Genomic DNA, 12,623 nt, shown 5'->3' with positions numbered 1-12,623 from the left:
GCGGTCAGGGCAGGTGGCTTCCTCCCTGAGTTTACCTCTCCTCTCCAGCTGCTCTCCTCCTCAACTCTCCTCCTCAAGACACCGCAACGCAACCCCGTCACTTGACATCAAGCATGCTTTCCAAATACTAATCGCCATAGACATGAGAAAACACGAGCTCTGAACTGAAATAATGAAACAAATCTTAACAGCACTGCATCATCTGACAGAGATACTTTCCAAATGACATGAAGGAATATTAACTCTTTTTAACAGCACTCCATCAAATGACATCTCAGACAGTTTCCAAATACAAAGGACCACTGACATGGAGAAATATTAGCTCTAAACTGAAATAATAAAGCAATTTAAACAGCACTCCATCACAGATGCTTTGTAAGAACAAATAAGTACAAATGGCCACATAAATTAGAAATTATTGACTCTAAACTGAATTAATGAACCATTTTAGACAGGACCTCTTTTATAAGTATGTTGTTACCAAAGTTATAATGATCAATTCTTAATTGACTCTCTGGAATGCCATAGCAATGTCAAAGCATGATGATGTAGTTGACATTTTTCAGCAAGCACTGTGTCGGGTCACCGGCAATCCCATCTGCATCTGACTAAAATAATTCAATTTAAACAGCAATTCACTAAACAAGCAGTGCTATTAGCTGGTACTCTTGTGATAGAGTGATATAGCATAATTATGTGCCTTACATAAACCTACACTCACTATTCAAAGAATGATGATAACACAGCTGATTATGCCCCTCTTGTGATTGTTGTGCACACTCTAGAGTACCTCACAACAGCTGTTTACTTCTCACAAGCCTCGCTGCTTACTCTCCACTCAAACACTGCAGATGTGGAGAGCGATAGCTGAAGGGATGCGAAGAGCGGAGAGGAGGGACGAGGGAGGAGGAGAGAGGGGGAGGAGAGTGAAGAGAGAGGGAGGGAGGGAGAGGGACGGCATGAGAAAAGAAAAAGGGGTGGGAGGAGGAGAGGGATGAGTGGGATGGAGAGAGCCCAGAGGAGGAAGCCTGTCTGAACTCACACACTTCTGCAGACGCAAGTAGAGCGATACTCACAGAGGGACAATCGAGGATGAAGACCTATCTGTAACAGCGTGAGGAGGACCAATGGGGGATTAGGCACAGGCATGGCAAAGAAGACTCACTCGACAACAATACACTTCGAAAAGTATAGTGTATGTAGCGTAAGTGTAGTCTAGCCTCCATATGGCACTCAGTGGCCAACTTTGCTGCACTTAAAACTTACTGCAGACTGGCGTACGGAGTAGAGTGGAGAATGAATGGGCAGCTGTGTAGATGTGGCCGTAGATGGAAGTGAAGTGGACAGCTGCTGCTGCTGCTGCTGCTGCTGCTGCTGGGGAGCTGGCTGTGCTCAAGACGTCTGTACGTAGTGTAACGCTCTGCGCCCGCTCTCTCCAAGGATCCAGAATCCCCTCCAGCATGACTACAGCCTGGAGCATGTGTGCCTTTCTCACTCTACTGTCAGCACTGTGCTGCTGCTGCTGCTCAGGTAAAGTAAAAGAGCCTTCTTTCTCTCCATCCATTTGTGCTCCATCTTCTCTCTCGCTCTCTATCTCTGGAAAAGTTCGCACTTGCACAGTTTTGGTATGCATTGCACATCATTATGAGATTGCTATCGTCTGAGAATGTGATTGCAGGTGTGGTTTTCTCATTAGTACTGTGGGTTAATGGCAAAATATAATCATAGGATACTCACAGTTAATATTTATCTTTCTTATCATCAGAATGGGGTGACTGCATTTCTGCTGTACTGGTGGGGAAATTAAATCTCAGCACTTGGCAAAATTCTTCATTTGACGTGAAATGGGCTTATCTTGAGTGACCACAACAGGCAACTTCATTATGAGTCATCTAGATCACACTGTCAGATAAGAGAAGTTGCTATATTGGGATATCACAAAGTAAAAATGGACATGAATAAATAGTCATGCAGAGAAATGACTGCACATCTGCCAATCACCTTCCTACTCTGTCCATGAAATTGTGCCTAGATTCCTTCCACGTGGGTTGATTTCCGACTTACATATGAGAACAGAGGAAAGTCTCTTTGATGTTGCTCAGCTCACCAATAATCAATTGCGATTAATGCCTTGGTTGAAAGTCATTCTCTCCCCCTGTCCTTGTGCATGTCAAGGTTGGGGTGTTGGATTTTTTTCTGACACCGTACACAGGAGATCTGAAAATGTATCTGTCTGATAAGATATTGATCTTGACTTCAAAAATAGTGTAGAGGACGAGATTTGACGAAATTCAAGACACATTTGCAGTGATTGATAGGTTGGGTCTCTGCCATGTCTTTTTTCTTATTTCATCACATACTTTTTTACTACTCATCAATGTTCAGGTATAAGGTTTAGATCCATTTAAGCTTTTGGTATTAAATGAGAAAATGTGCTTTTTTAAGTTAGTGCAAAACCTATAATGTCATGGGCTTCTAGCTAATTACTGCTGGAATCGTTTAGACTTATATAATTGATTCATTCAATGCAAATAACCTTTTGGAAATAATCAAAAATCAAATAATGGTTTGCAATATAATAGAATAACTATTAATAAAAGAAGGACATACAACTAGTACAAACATAAAAGCAAATAAATGTTGGCAAGTCTAGAAGAAACAGTATGGATCCACTGAAACCACTCGACTAGGCCTATTCTTATCTACGGCTGAGGGTGCACTGGGTTTCACAAAATGCCGCTCCAATAGGAGCTTAGTTATCAAATAAATAAATGCTCCACACTCAGACACAATCACCAAATGCCATACGGCGATAAGTCTCTTTACCTCTCTGGCCAAGGAAAAGCCATCTCTTCCGGTGCCTCGCTGAGTTATATGGCCCTAAATCTCTATTTTTAGGTTGAACAGTCCAGTGGTACAAATTCTGTGAGAAGGTAATTAGTGTTCTGCTCAACCATGGAATGAGACTAAGCTGACCACACCCAGGGCCACTTCAAGGTATTTGGGGGCCCTAGGCAAAGAAGGACTGGGGGCACTCTATTCTCTTCAAATTGCACAGTAAAACATGCAGTGTTAATTCACCACATAAAGAGTGCTCTGTGCCTCCTCAAGAGGGATAGCAGTGTTGTTCATTGCACTTTTGGTCATTCAATTTATGGAGGTTTTGCCTCCCTCACAAAGTTCCCACTGCTGTCACTTGAATGCAAGTACATAACCAGTCATTTCCCCTCCCTTTTCAGCTGGGGGCCCTAGGCAATTGCCTCGCTTGCGTAAGTGGTGGTGACAGGCCTGACCACACCAAAATAGGTTGGCATAAGCCCTGCATACGATACCTACCTAAGCCTCTTACCTGCGGCACCATATTTTATCGTTAGTGTTCAGGGGAACCTGAAACCCAACAATCAATCTCATAGTAATTGAGAGTTATCACAGCCACCTCAGCAGGTTGTTGCCGATAATTCAATTATGGCAATGGCGGTTTAAGTTGTTTGTGCCTAAAAAACGCTACATGCAGCCTTGCCTGTGGAAATAACCTCAATGTGCATCGCACAGGAGAATCATCTTTGGTTTCGCTGACTACAACCTTGTCTGTCTGGTGGACAAATATAGCTCTTCGCCTTCGGTAATTCACAGGCTTCTTGGTATCCTATGAGAGGTACTTAACGGAAGTGTAAGGTTCCACTGTGAAATGGATGTGCCATGCACCTGGGAGCTCCTCCACCTTTGTCTCTCTCCCTCCCTACCTCTCTAGCTCACTGTGTCTTTATACCATCTCCCTCTGTATTACTCTCTTGCTCCCTCTCCATCTCTCTATCTTTCTCTCTGTTTTATGTCTCTCTACTTTTGTCCATGTTCGTGTCTCAGAGCTCTCTCTCTCCTCTCTCTCTCTCTCTCTCACACACACACACACACACACACACTGTATCTTTCTCTGTTTCACTCTCTTGCACTCTCTCCATCCCTCTGTCTCCCTCTGTCTGTGTCTGTTTTAAACCCCTCTGTATCTTTCTACCTTTTCCTGTCTTTCCATCTCTCCCTCTTTGCACCTGGAAACTCCTCCATCTCTTTTCTCCCTCTTTCCCTACCTCTCTTGCTTAGTTTCACTCTCACTCTATTGTTCTCTCTACATCCCTCTGTTTATCTGTTTTTATACCTTTCTGTCTCTCTACCTGTATGCCTGTCTTTCAACCTCTCTCCCTCTAACATCCCCCTCTGTTTTTATAGCTCTCTGTCTCTCTCTACGTCTTTCGTCTATCTACGTCTCTGTGTTCTCACCCCCATCTGCCTCTTCCATCTCTGCATCTTTCAACCTCCCTCTCCCTCTCTGTCTCTCTTCCTCCTTTATACCTGCCTCTTCCACCACTGTCTTTGAACCTCTCTTCTCTCTCTCTGTCTCTCTCTCTCTCTCTCTTTTCCTTTCTACAGCGGTGCGGAGGCCTGCGCGGGCCCATGCTGAGGAGAAGCTGCTGAAGACTCTATTTGTGCGCTACAACAAGTTCTCGCGGCCCGTGGCCAACACGACCGACGTGGTGCTCGTGCACTTTGGCCTCTCCATCGCTCAGCTGATTGATGTGGTGAGGGGCCGCCCCGTGGTGCCGCGACCTGGGGGTCGTCACCTGTGAATTGGATGCAGAGTGGCCTTCAGGCACACTACACTGAGCACTTTATACTATATAGGGATGCTGCTGCTTTTCTCTCTCCAGAGAATTGGCATCTTGGCCGGGCATTGCGTCATCATTATGGCTACTGCTCAGGTTCAGGAATAGCTCAAGTAAAAGTCATATGTAAGAATGTTATTTTACACCCGTCACTCATACTGTTGCAACACATTTTTGATTTGCTTTGCTCTTTCTTTCTTTCCTTCCTTTCACCAGGATGAGAAGAATCAAATGATGACCACCAACGTCTGGGTGAAACAAGTATGGGTTTTGATTGGGAGTAAATTGGAATCTTATCAGAATTATAATTGAATTTTTCCTGTCAGTTCCCTTGTCTGTTTGGAACAGTCCCTTGACAGCATCCCCTTGACAACGTCCCCTTGTCCCAACAGGAATGGAATGATTACAAGCTCCGCTGGAATCCTGACGAGTACGAAAATGTCACATCCATCCGCATCCCTTCCGAAATCATCTGGAGGCCCGACATCGTGCTGTATAACAAGTAATGTTCTGATTTATTTTTTTTCATTCATCATTCATTCACGTAGATTCAATATGTAGTAAATAGGTGCAGTACCTGATCCTGGTTGGTGGGTAAAAAAAGCCAGGTAGGCAATTTGTTGGCCCCGAGGCAGAGCTCAGACAAAACCGAAACTGGTCACAGTCATATTTCACCTCCCTATAGATATTAAAATGGAGCCGTCATTGACAACGGGCTCTTTCATTTATTTTTGCAACGTGAAGTGGCGTTTGAGGGCAAGGGGGGAGGGGGGACGTATGAGGATATGGGTCCGCTGCTGGAAAATGTCGAGGGAAGATGAGCCCACTCGAGAGGTGACCATATTATCCCTTCTTTGTCACAGTTCAGCCTCAGGGAACTGTTCCTCATTACAATTTATATTACTCCAGGGCAATTTAACAGTTGAAGGGAAATAAATCTATTGCCATATATCAGACACGCCACTGTCTAGGATCTATCCATGCTAAAACAATATTAAGGCTGGGCAGGCAGAGTGAAAAAGGGCCAAGAAGTTTTTTTTCCTGTTGTGTTTTGAACATATGTATCTTTATGGCATATACATAATATTAAAGTGTTTTCCTGAAGGCTATTTCTGGAGCTCTGTGCCAAAACACATTTTGGGACCACATTTTTGCATCGTTCATTAACAAACAAACTATTAAATCCAAAGAAGTAGTTTCGCTCGTTTGGTGGAATGTTCAATTAGATGACATCTGTGCGATAATGTTCTGGCTGCAGGGGGCTAATATTGCCAAAATATATTCTTAATTTGTCTTCTCAGAATTTTGTTGCTGTCAACATGTCAGACTCTCATCATGCTGAAAAATCTTTGCCTCCTTCTGTTCTTTTTAAGTGCTGACGGAGACTTTGCAGTCACTCATCTGACGAAAGCTCAACTTTTCTACGACGGGCGGATCAAGTGGATGCCACCGGCCATCTACAAGAGCTCCTGCAGCATCGACGTCACCTTCTTCCCCTTCGACCAGCAGAACTGCAAGATGAAGTTCGGCTCGTGGACGTATGACAGGGCCAAGATCGACCTGATCAGCATGGCCAGCAACGTGGACCAGATGGACTACTGGGAGAGCGGGGAGTGGATCATCGTCAACGCCGTGGGCCAGTACAACAGCAAGAAGTATGAGTGCTGCACAGAAATCTACCCTGACATCACGTACTCCTTCATCATCCGCCGGCTGCCGCTGTTCTACACCATCAACCTCATCATCCCCTGCCTGCTCATCTCCTGCCTGACCGTGCTAGTCTTCTACCTGCCGTCGGACTGCGGCGAGAAGATCACGCTGTGCATCTCCGTGCTGCTGTCCCTCACTGTCTTCCTGCTGCTCATCACCGAGATCATCCCGTCCACCTCCCTCGTCATCCCGCTCATCGGCGAGTACTTGCTCTTCACCATGATCTTTGTCACGCTGTCCATCATCATCACCGTCTTCGTGCTCAACGTGCACCACCGCTCGCCGCGCACGCACGGCATGCCCCACTGGGTGCGCTGGGTGTTCCTCGACTTTGTGCCTCGTTACCTCTTCATGAAGCGCCCGCCCACCACCGGCAAGCAGAACTGCCGCAAGCTGATTGAAATGATGCACCAAAACGCCAACGTCTCCCAGTCCGTGTGGCAGGTCCAGGCCTTTTTGGCCAACCACCTCAACACCACCACCACCACCGCTGCCACCCCAGAGACTCTGGAGCACTGCCCAGCCTCGCACCACCTGCTGGAGCCACCAAACAGCACGCAACAAACCAACAGCTCCCAGCCACGAGGTGTCTTCCAGAGGTCGTCGTCCAGCCAGTACTCGATTCTCCACGAGGAGCTTCACCAGCTGGGCCTCACCCTACCAGCCTCCTCTAGCTCGCCCTCCTCCTCCGCCTCCACCCTGCCCCCCGCTTTCGGCCCACTGCTCCACCAACTGCCCCACATGCACCACCGGGAGACACACGGTTGGGCACTACCCTCCAAGGCCCACTCGATGCACCAAATGTTCGGGGAAGGAGGGAGGGAGGCCCAAGCTAAGAGACCTACGAGACACTACCACTCCTGTAGCTTCCAGTACAACAGCCTGGATGCTGAGAGCTTGGCTGCGGAGAGGAAGGGGACAGTGGAGTGCAGAGCGGGTGAAGGAGGTCTGTTTCATCACCACCAGCTGCACTGTAATTCCAGTGTGGCACATTCCGGCTCGCAGAAACAGGAGGCCCAGCCAACGGCTACCCTGAACCTGGTCACCCCAATCTCCCCATCCATGAAGGAGGCCATAGAGGGAGTGCAGTACATCGCTGACCACCTGCGGGCAGGGGACGCTGACTTCTCAGTAAGTTTGTAGATCTATCACTGTAGCCTCATACAGTAATGCCAGTGGAATAATGTAATAGTCGTTGAAAAGTCTTTACTACCATAGTACTACATTGCCATGACAGTCGACAGAACTTTTAGTAATAGGCCACCGTATATTACAACATTACCAGCCATTGCCTGGTAACAGCCAATTCATAGCAGATGGCATGTCTTTACAGATTAAACATGTGAATACACCACAATAAGTCATTTATGTGGAAAAATATGGTTTTGCAGCGTGATGTAGTACTGGGATACAATCTTCTTTCTTTTAGTAGGAAGTAAGCCACACTTTTTTTGTCACAAGTTCAGTAGGAAATAGTAATAAATAAGTAAATAAATCAATAAATAGTGTGCATACACATATTATGCATGTACAGTAGCTGAACTAGAAAACAGAAATACATTACATTCTTAAAATGATGCGGTACTGGCGCCAGGGATGGGCAAAGATACAGTTACATGTATTTTCAATACAAATACAAAATACCCAGCAAAAAATGTTACAAATAAGATACAAAATACATAACTGTAACAGTATCTAATATCGAAATACAATATTTGGTATTTTCAACACAACAAAATACACAGCAAATACAACAAAAACCATTGTGTAAAAAAACTAACAATTTGACTTGCACAATGAAATTAATTGAACAATTAAATTCTGAGAAATTAAATGATGATTAGAAAACAAACAAAAGCTCAAACAAGAAAGACAGAGGCCCTGCTGTAGGCCAAGTAAGTATGTATGCCCTTTATCATCCCAGTGGGGAAATTCCTGTGTTTCAGTGGTATCATACATGCGTACAACTTGTGCAAAAATACTGATGATGACATACAAACACAAGACCAAAAAGTTGAATAATACTATATAAGGGAGATATACTGTAGGCTGTGTCATCATAACTAATTTTTTCAAACAGCTTCGCATTCCAATGTTGGCGATGGGTCTGGTTTATGAGGCCTGCAAATGAGAACATCTCTCAACTGGTCACCATTCAATCTTGACTTAATTTGTCTGAATCAACATGTCAGTGCCATAAGAATAGCAATCATTTTTGTGACAAAGTAGAGGTACAAGTGGTTTAAAAAAAAAAAAAGTGCACTATGGATGGTGGCCAGAGTAGGTCTTGCAACTATACTGCTCATTGAAACTGTGCTCCCTATAGCATGGTGGCCGGAGTGGGTATTGCAACTATACTGGTTGGCTCTATGAGTGCATTCCAATATGCGACCTTGCTTCCTCCACTTGAGCTTGTGGCCTCGCCCAGCCTCCTGGCCAATCCCCGTGGAGAAAAAAAATAAGTTTCCCAGCCACAACAACTTTTCGGGGACTGTTTTTCATTCACCATCCCAATTGCAAATGAGAAAAAGGCTCTACAATTGCGCTTTTTTGAGATATTTAAATATAATGCTGTTGTCAGTGATGTCATCCCGATATATTACTTCCTGATACGAGGCCACAAGCAGAAGTGGAGGAAGCAAAGTTGCATATTGGAACGCACTTTGGCTACAGCTAGTTTTAAAACAATATGCACAGGTAAAATCTCAATTTTTCACAAAAGGCCCTAAATTGAAAACAAGTTTGAATGACATGGGGAAAACATTAACACGTCATTGAGGAATGAATTAAATGATTAGCCAATCACCTTGAACCAAATTGAACTTCCTGTGCAGTCAAGATTTAAGAAATCCAAGCATGTGCCTCCAATTCAGCTAGGGGCATTCATATACTTTTTAACCTACAGCACCATCATGTGTTCATATTGTGTAATAATATTCTTTAGAACAAAGTATTTGTATTTGTAGTTTTGTGAAATACACAAAATACTGGAGGAAAGTATTTTGATACAAAATACAAATACATGTAATTCACTTATATGAAATAAAAATACAAAATAATATTTTGTATTTCAAAATGTATTTCAATTAGATGTAATAGCAATACTGCCCATCCCTGACTGGCGCCATATGCCCATACCAGAGACTCATAAGATAATTATGGAATTCCTTTCCCCCATAATGACTACATTTGCTATCCAATATAAACCCCTTGGTGGTTTGAACTATCTAATAATTTGCACACGTTTTCCATAAGTTGCAATAAAATGGGAGATACTGGTGGACTTTTTTTGGATAATTATTAAAAACAGGGGCATTGTAGTCAGCTACTTCCTGTTCCCCAGCTAAAAGTACACATTATAATGATGTATTTTAAATCATTGTGACACTGCAAATGAAACTGAATCCCCCACAGTCCACAGCTTTACAGGAACTTGTAACAATTTCACACGCACAAACCTTCTGAGGAAAAGGAATTTGACACAAAGTAGGTCTTTAAACTGCGTTTTTATAAGACCGCAGCCATTCTGGGATTTCTTTTTATATGACAAGCTCTCTCTCTGCAGCGAACACAATGCTATTGTCTTTGCTCTGCGAGAGGCATTGTGGTGCCAAATGTGAATTGTGCAGGCTCGCAGTGGAGATATGGGCAATACAGCATCATATTATAGAGAAAGGCAGCAGAGGCACGACACGCAGTCATAACTTTTTACTCATTCAGCCAGGAAGAAAAGTGTTGAATGGATATGTCCCTAGGGAAACAGTTTGTAAGAAAGTTGAGGGGAAATACACAACACAACTTATGCCGAGCGTCAGGCATTCACCTTCTTGCCAAACTGCAGGCAGACAAGTGTATGTAGGTGGCACCCCTATACCCTTTCACATGCAAGCTGCAAGATGCATTGGTCTGCACAACAGCATTGTAAATATTTTATTAGATTGTGATGAGTGACAGGTATTTCCTTAAAGAAATCTGGTCATCCACAAAAAAAAATCAATTTGGTTTTAAAAATTGAACACTGAGAGAGGATGTGCCATGAGACCACATGAGACAACAATTCATTTCATTTTTCTGCTCCTTTTCCTCTGACAGGTGAGAGAAGACTGGAAATATGTAGCCATGGTTATCGACCGCATTTTCCTCTGGATGTTTATCATGGTATGCATCCTGGGAACCGTTGGACTATTTCTACCGCCTTGGCTGGCCGGAATGATCTAGAATATTAGACAGATGGCTAAATGAATGAACTAAATGGGCCTTGTAATTTGTTTATTTTTGGGGGACAAATTAAGTTATGGGAAAGGTCGCACATTATATATCTCCCTTGAATATTGACTATGAAATTATCCATTTTTTGATGTAAAAGCAAAGGTATCTGGAAGACCTTTCTGAGTAGAATGTCAGACAGATTATGTTGAGGTGAGGTACTACACACAAGTTTCGGACCTCTATGGTGAGGCTAACATGACTATATCCTCTGTCTCTAGCCCTTGTAAATGTTTTTGGATGTTCCTCAATGGCAGATGATTATGTGCCGCCGATATGACAATAAAGTACAATATTATGTGTATATTGACTCCAAATAATGACATTTCCCCTGTGGGTGTAAGCTCTTTCCAGGACTGTTTGCAAGTTTAAGTGTGTGCAAAACTTAAAATGAGAGAGCTGAGATTGTGGAACACCACAAACAAATACAAAATGTCCATTTGGTCTACTATTTTCTCTGTCTGTAGGAAGACAAATGGACTTCTTGTTGGACGACTAAACTAAAAAAAAAGTCTACACCGTTCGGCTGGTTCATTTCTTGACTATATATCATTTTCCAGAGTCTATGGTTGGACCTGTCTAACTGAAGAAAAAGTTTTGTTTGCAGTTTAGGCAATGCCAATATCCTGGAAATATCGTCCTTGGGTGAATTTCATAATTGCCCAACATACAGTATATTGTAACAGACAATTGTTGACTTATTGCAAAAAACAATGGCAAGTGTGAATTCATAATACGCATGTAATATGAGTTACCGTGTATCAACTTCCACTTGGAAAATGTGCAAAAGCCTGTGAAAAAAATTCTGCATTTCCACTAACACATTACACGCTGACTCAACTAAACTCAACAAGACAACATGATGACTTGATTGAGTTGAGTCAACATATATTTTTACAGTGTATCTTCTATATCACCCTTAAATTATTATTGGATAACAATCTAAGACAACAGCTTTTTAAAAACGTTAATGTATGTATCTACATGCTTTTAACCTTCCACTTTTTAACAGGTGCAATCTATGAAATTTCCATATCCCATTTTGTCAATACAAAATGACAGTCTTGCTTTATATCCATTGAGTAATCACATACAAAGTACCAACTGAAGAGAGACAACAGTATTTCTCTTGATTGTTAATGTGTTTGACCACTAATTCTTTATGCATCATGAGGCCGTGAAAATAAACAACATCCCTTGGTATCAGAATATGTGAAGGTATACCAAAGTTATCCATCTAAACACCACTGTCACAACTCTGATCCATCATACAACCCCAAACTCAAACTAAATGTTTGCTACAGTATTGGAACTATTGGGAGGGAAAGTGGAAAACAGCGATCCTAGCGGTTACGTTCCAAACACCAGGGCGATCCTATTGAAACTCCCATAGACGAGTTTTTAAAAATCCCACAAAGATATGACTAGGAACTATAACACCAGACACATTTTTCAGCGTACACAATAGGATGAACTACTACCTGTGAAAATCATAAGTAATTTTTTGCCCTTTTAAGAAAAATAGAAATTGTGCCAATCTGGTCGGAAACGGACTACAGCTCCCAGCATGCTGTGCTTCGTGCCTCGTTGACAACACAGAGAAACAAATGAACGCGAATGAACGCAAGTTCTTCGCATATCTTCACATTCTTGTAATCCTGTGAGTTCCACATTGTCTTCTTATTAAACATATATACACACAATCATGTTGGTTTGGTTTTAACTTCTCTAGTAGATATGATGGCTTCTGTGGTGACGAGTAACCACCTCTCTGGCTCATGTTTGGCTATGCTAATTTGGCTATGCTAATTACATGGAGTAAACACGTCACACATGCCAGTCAGTGTAGTTCTGTATTAGCTTTTTAAAGAATATTAAAATCAGTTCAGATCAGGGAAAAACCGAACATTTTACCACCTGATTCGATAAAACGGGCCAACTTGCCTATAATATGACTGCCACTACTTCTACTTCGTCGTCAGGGCCGAG

At 42.9% G+C, this 12,623-nt stretch overlaps 1 protein-coding gene across 1 annotated transcript; it reads left to right on the top strand.

Annotated features, from left to right (window-relative positions):
- Positions 1–1,456: 1,456 nt before the first annotated feature.
- Positions 1,457–10,848, top strand: LOC134456288 (neuronal acetylcholine receptor subunit alpha-2-like). Its single transcript, XM_063207667.1, has 6 exons — positions 1,457–1,530; positions 4,426–4,574; positions 4,875–4,919; positions 5,051–5,160; positions 6,032–7,499; positions 10,461–10,848. Exons 1-6 carry the CDS (start codon positions 1,461–1,463, stop codon positions 10,584–10,586), a joined length of 1,968 nt encoding a protein of 655 aa, XP_063063737.1. The 5' UTR covers positions 1,457–1,460; the 3' UTR covers positions 10,587–10,848.
- Positions 10,849–12,623: the final 1,775 nt, after the last annotated feature.

This window comes from Engraulis encrasicolus, chromosome 10 (assembly GCF_034702125.1).
Source record: "Engraulis encrasicolus isolate BLACKSEA-1 chromosome 10, IST_EnEncr_1.0, whole genome shotgun sequence".
NCBI lineage: Eukaryota > Metazoa > Chordata > Actinopteri > Clupeiformes > Engraulidae > Engraulis > Engraulis encrasicolus.
Note: the sequence above shows the minus strand (reverse complement) of the source record. Positions and strands in the feature narration are given on the sequence as shown.

Bases quoted from the DNA above. Each gene is read 5' to 3' on its own strand.
- LOC134456288 (XM_063207667.1), top strand. From the start codon at position 1,461: ATGACTACAGCCTGGAGCATGTGTGCCTTTCTCACTCTACTGTCAGCA. The intron at 5,161-6,031 runs GTAATGTTCTGA...GTTCTTTTTAAG, and splicing joins GACATCGTGCTGTATAACAA to TGCTGACGGAGACTTTGCAG. The intron at 7,500-10,460 runs GTAAGTTTGTAG...TTCCTCTGACAG, and splicing joins CAGGGGACGCTGACTTCTCA to GTGAGAGAAGACTGGAAATA.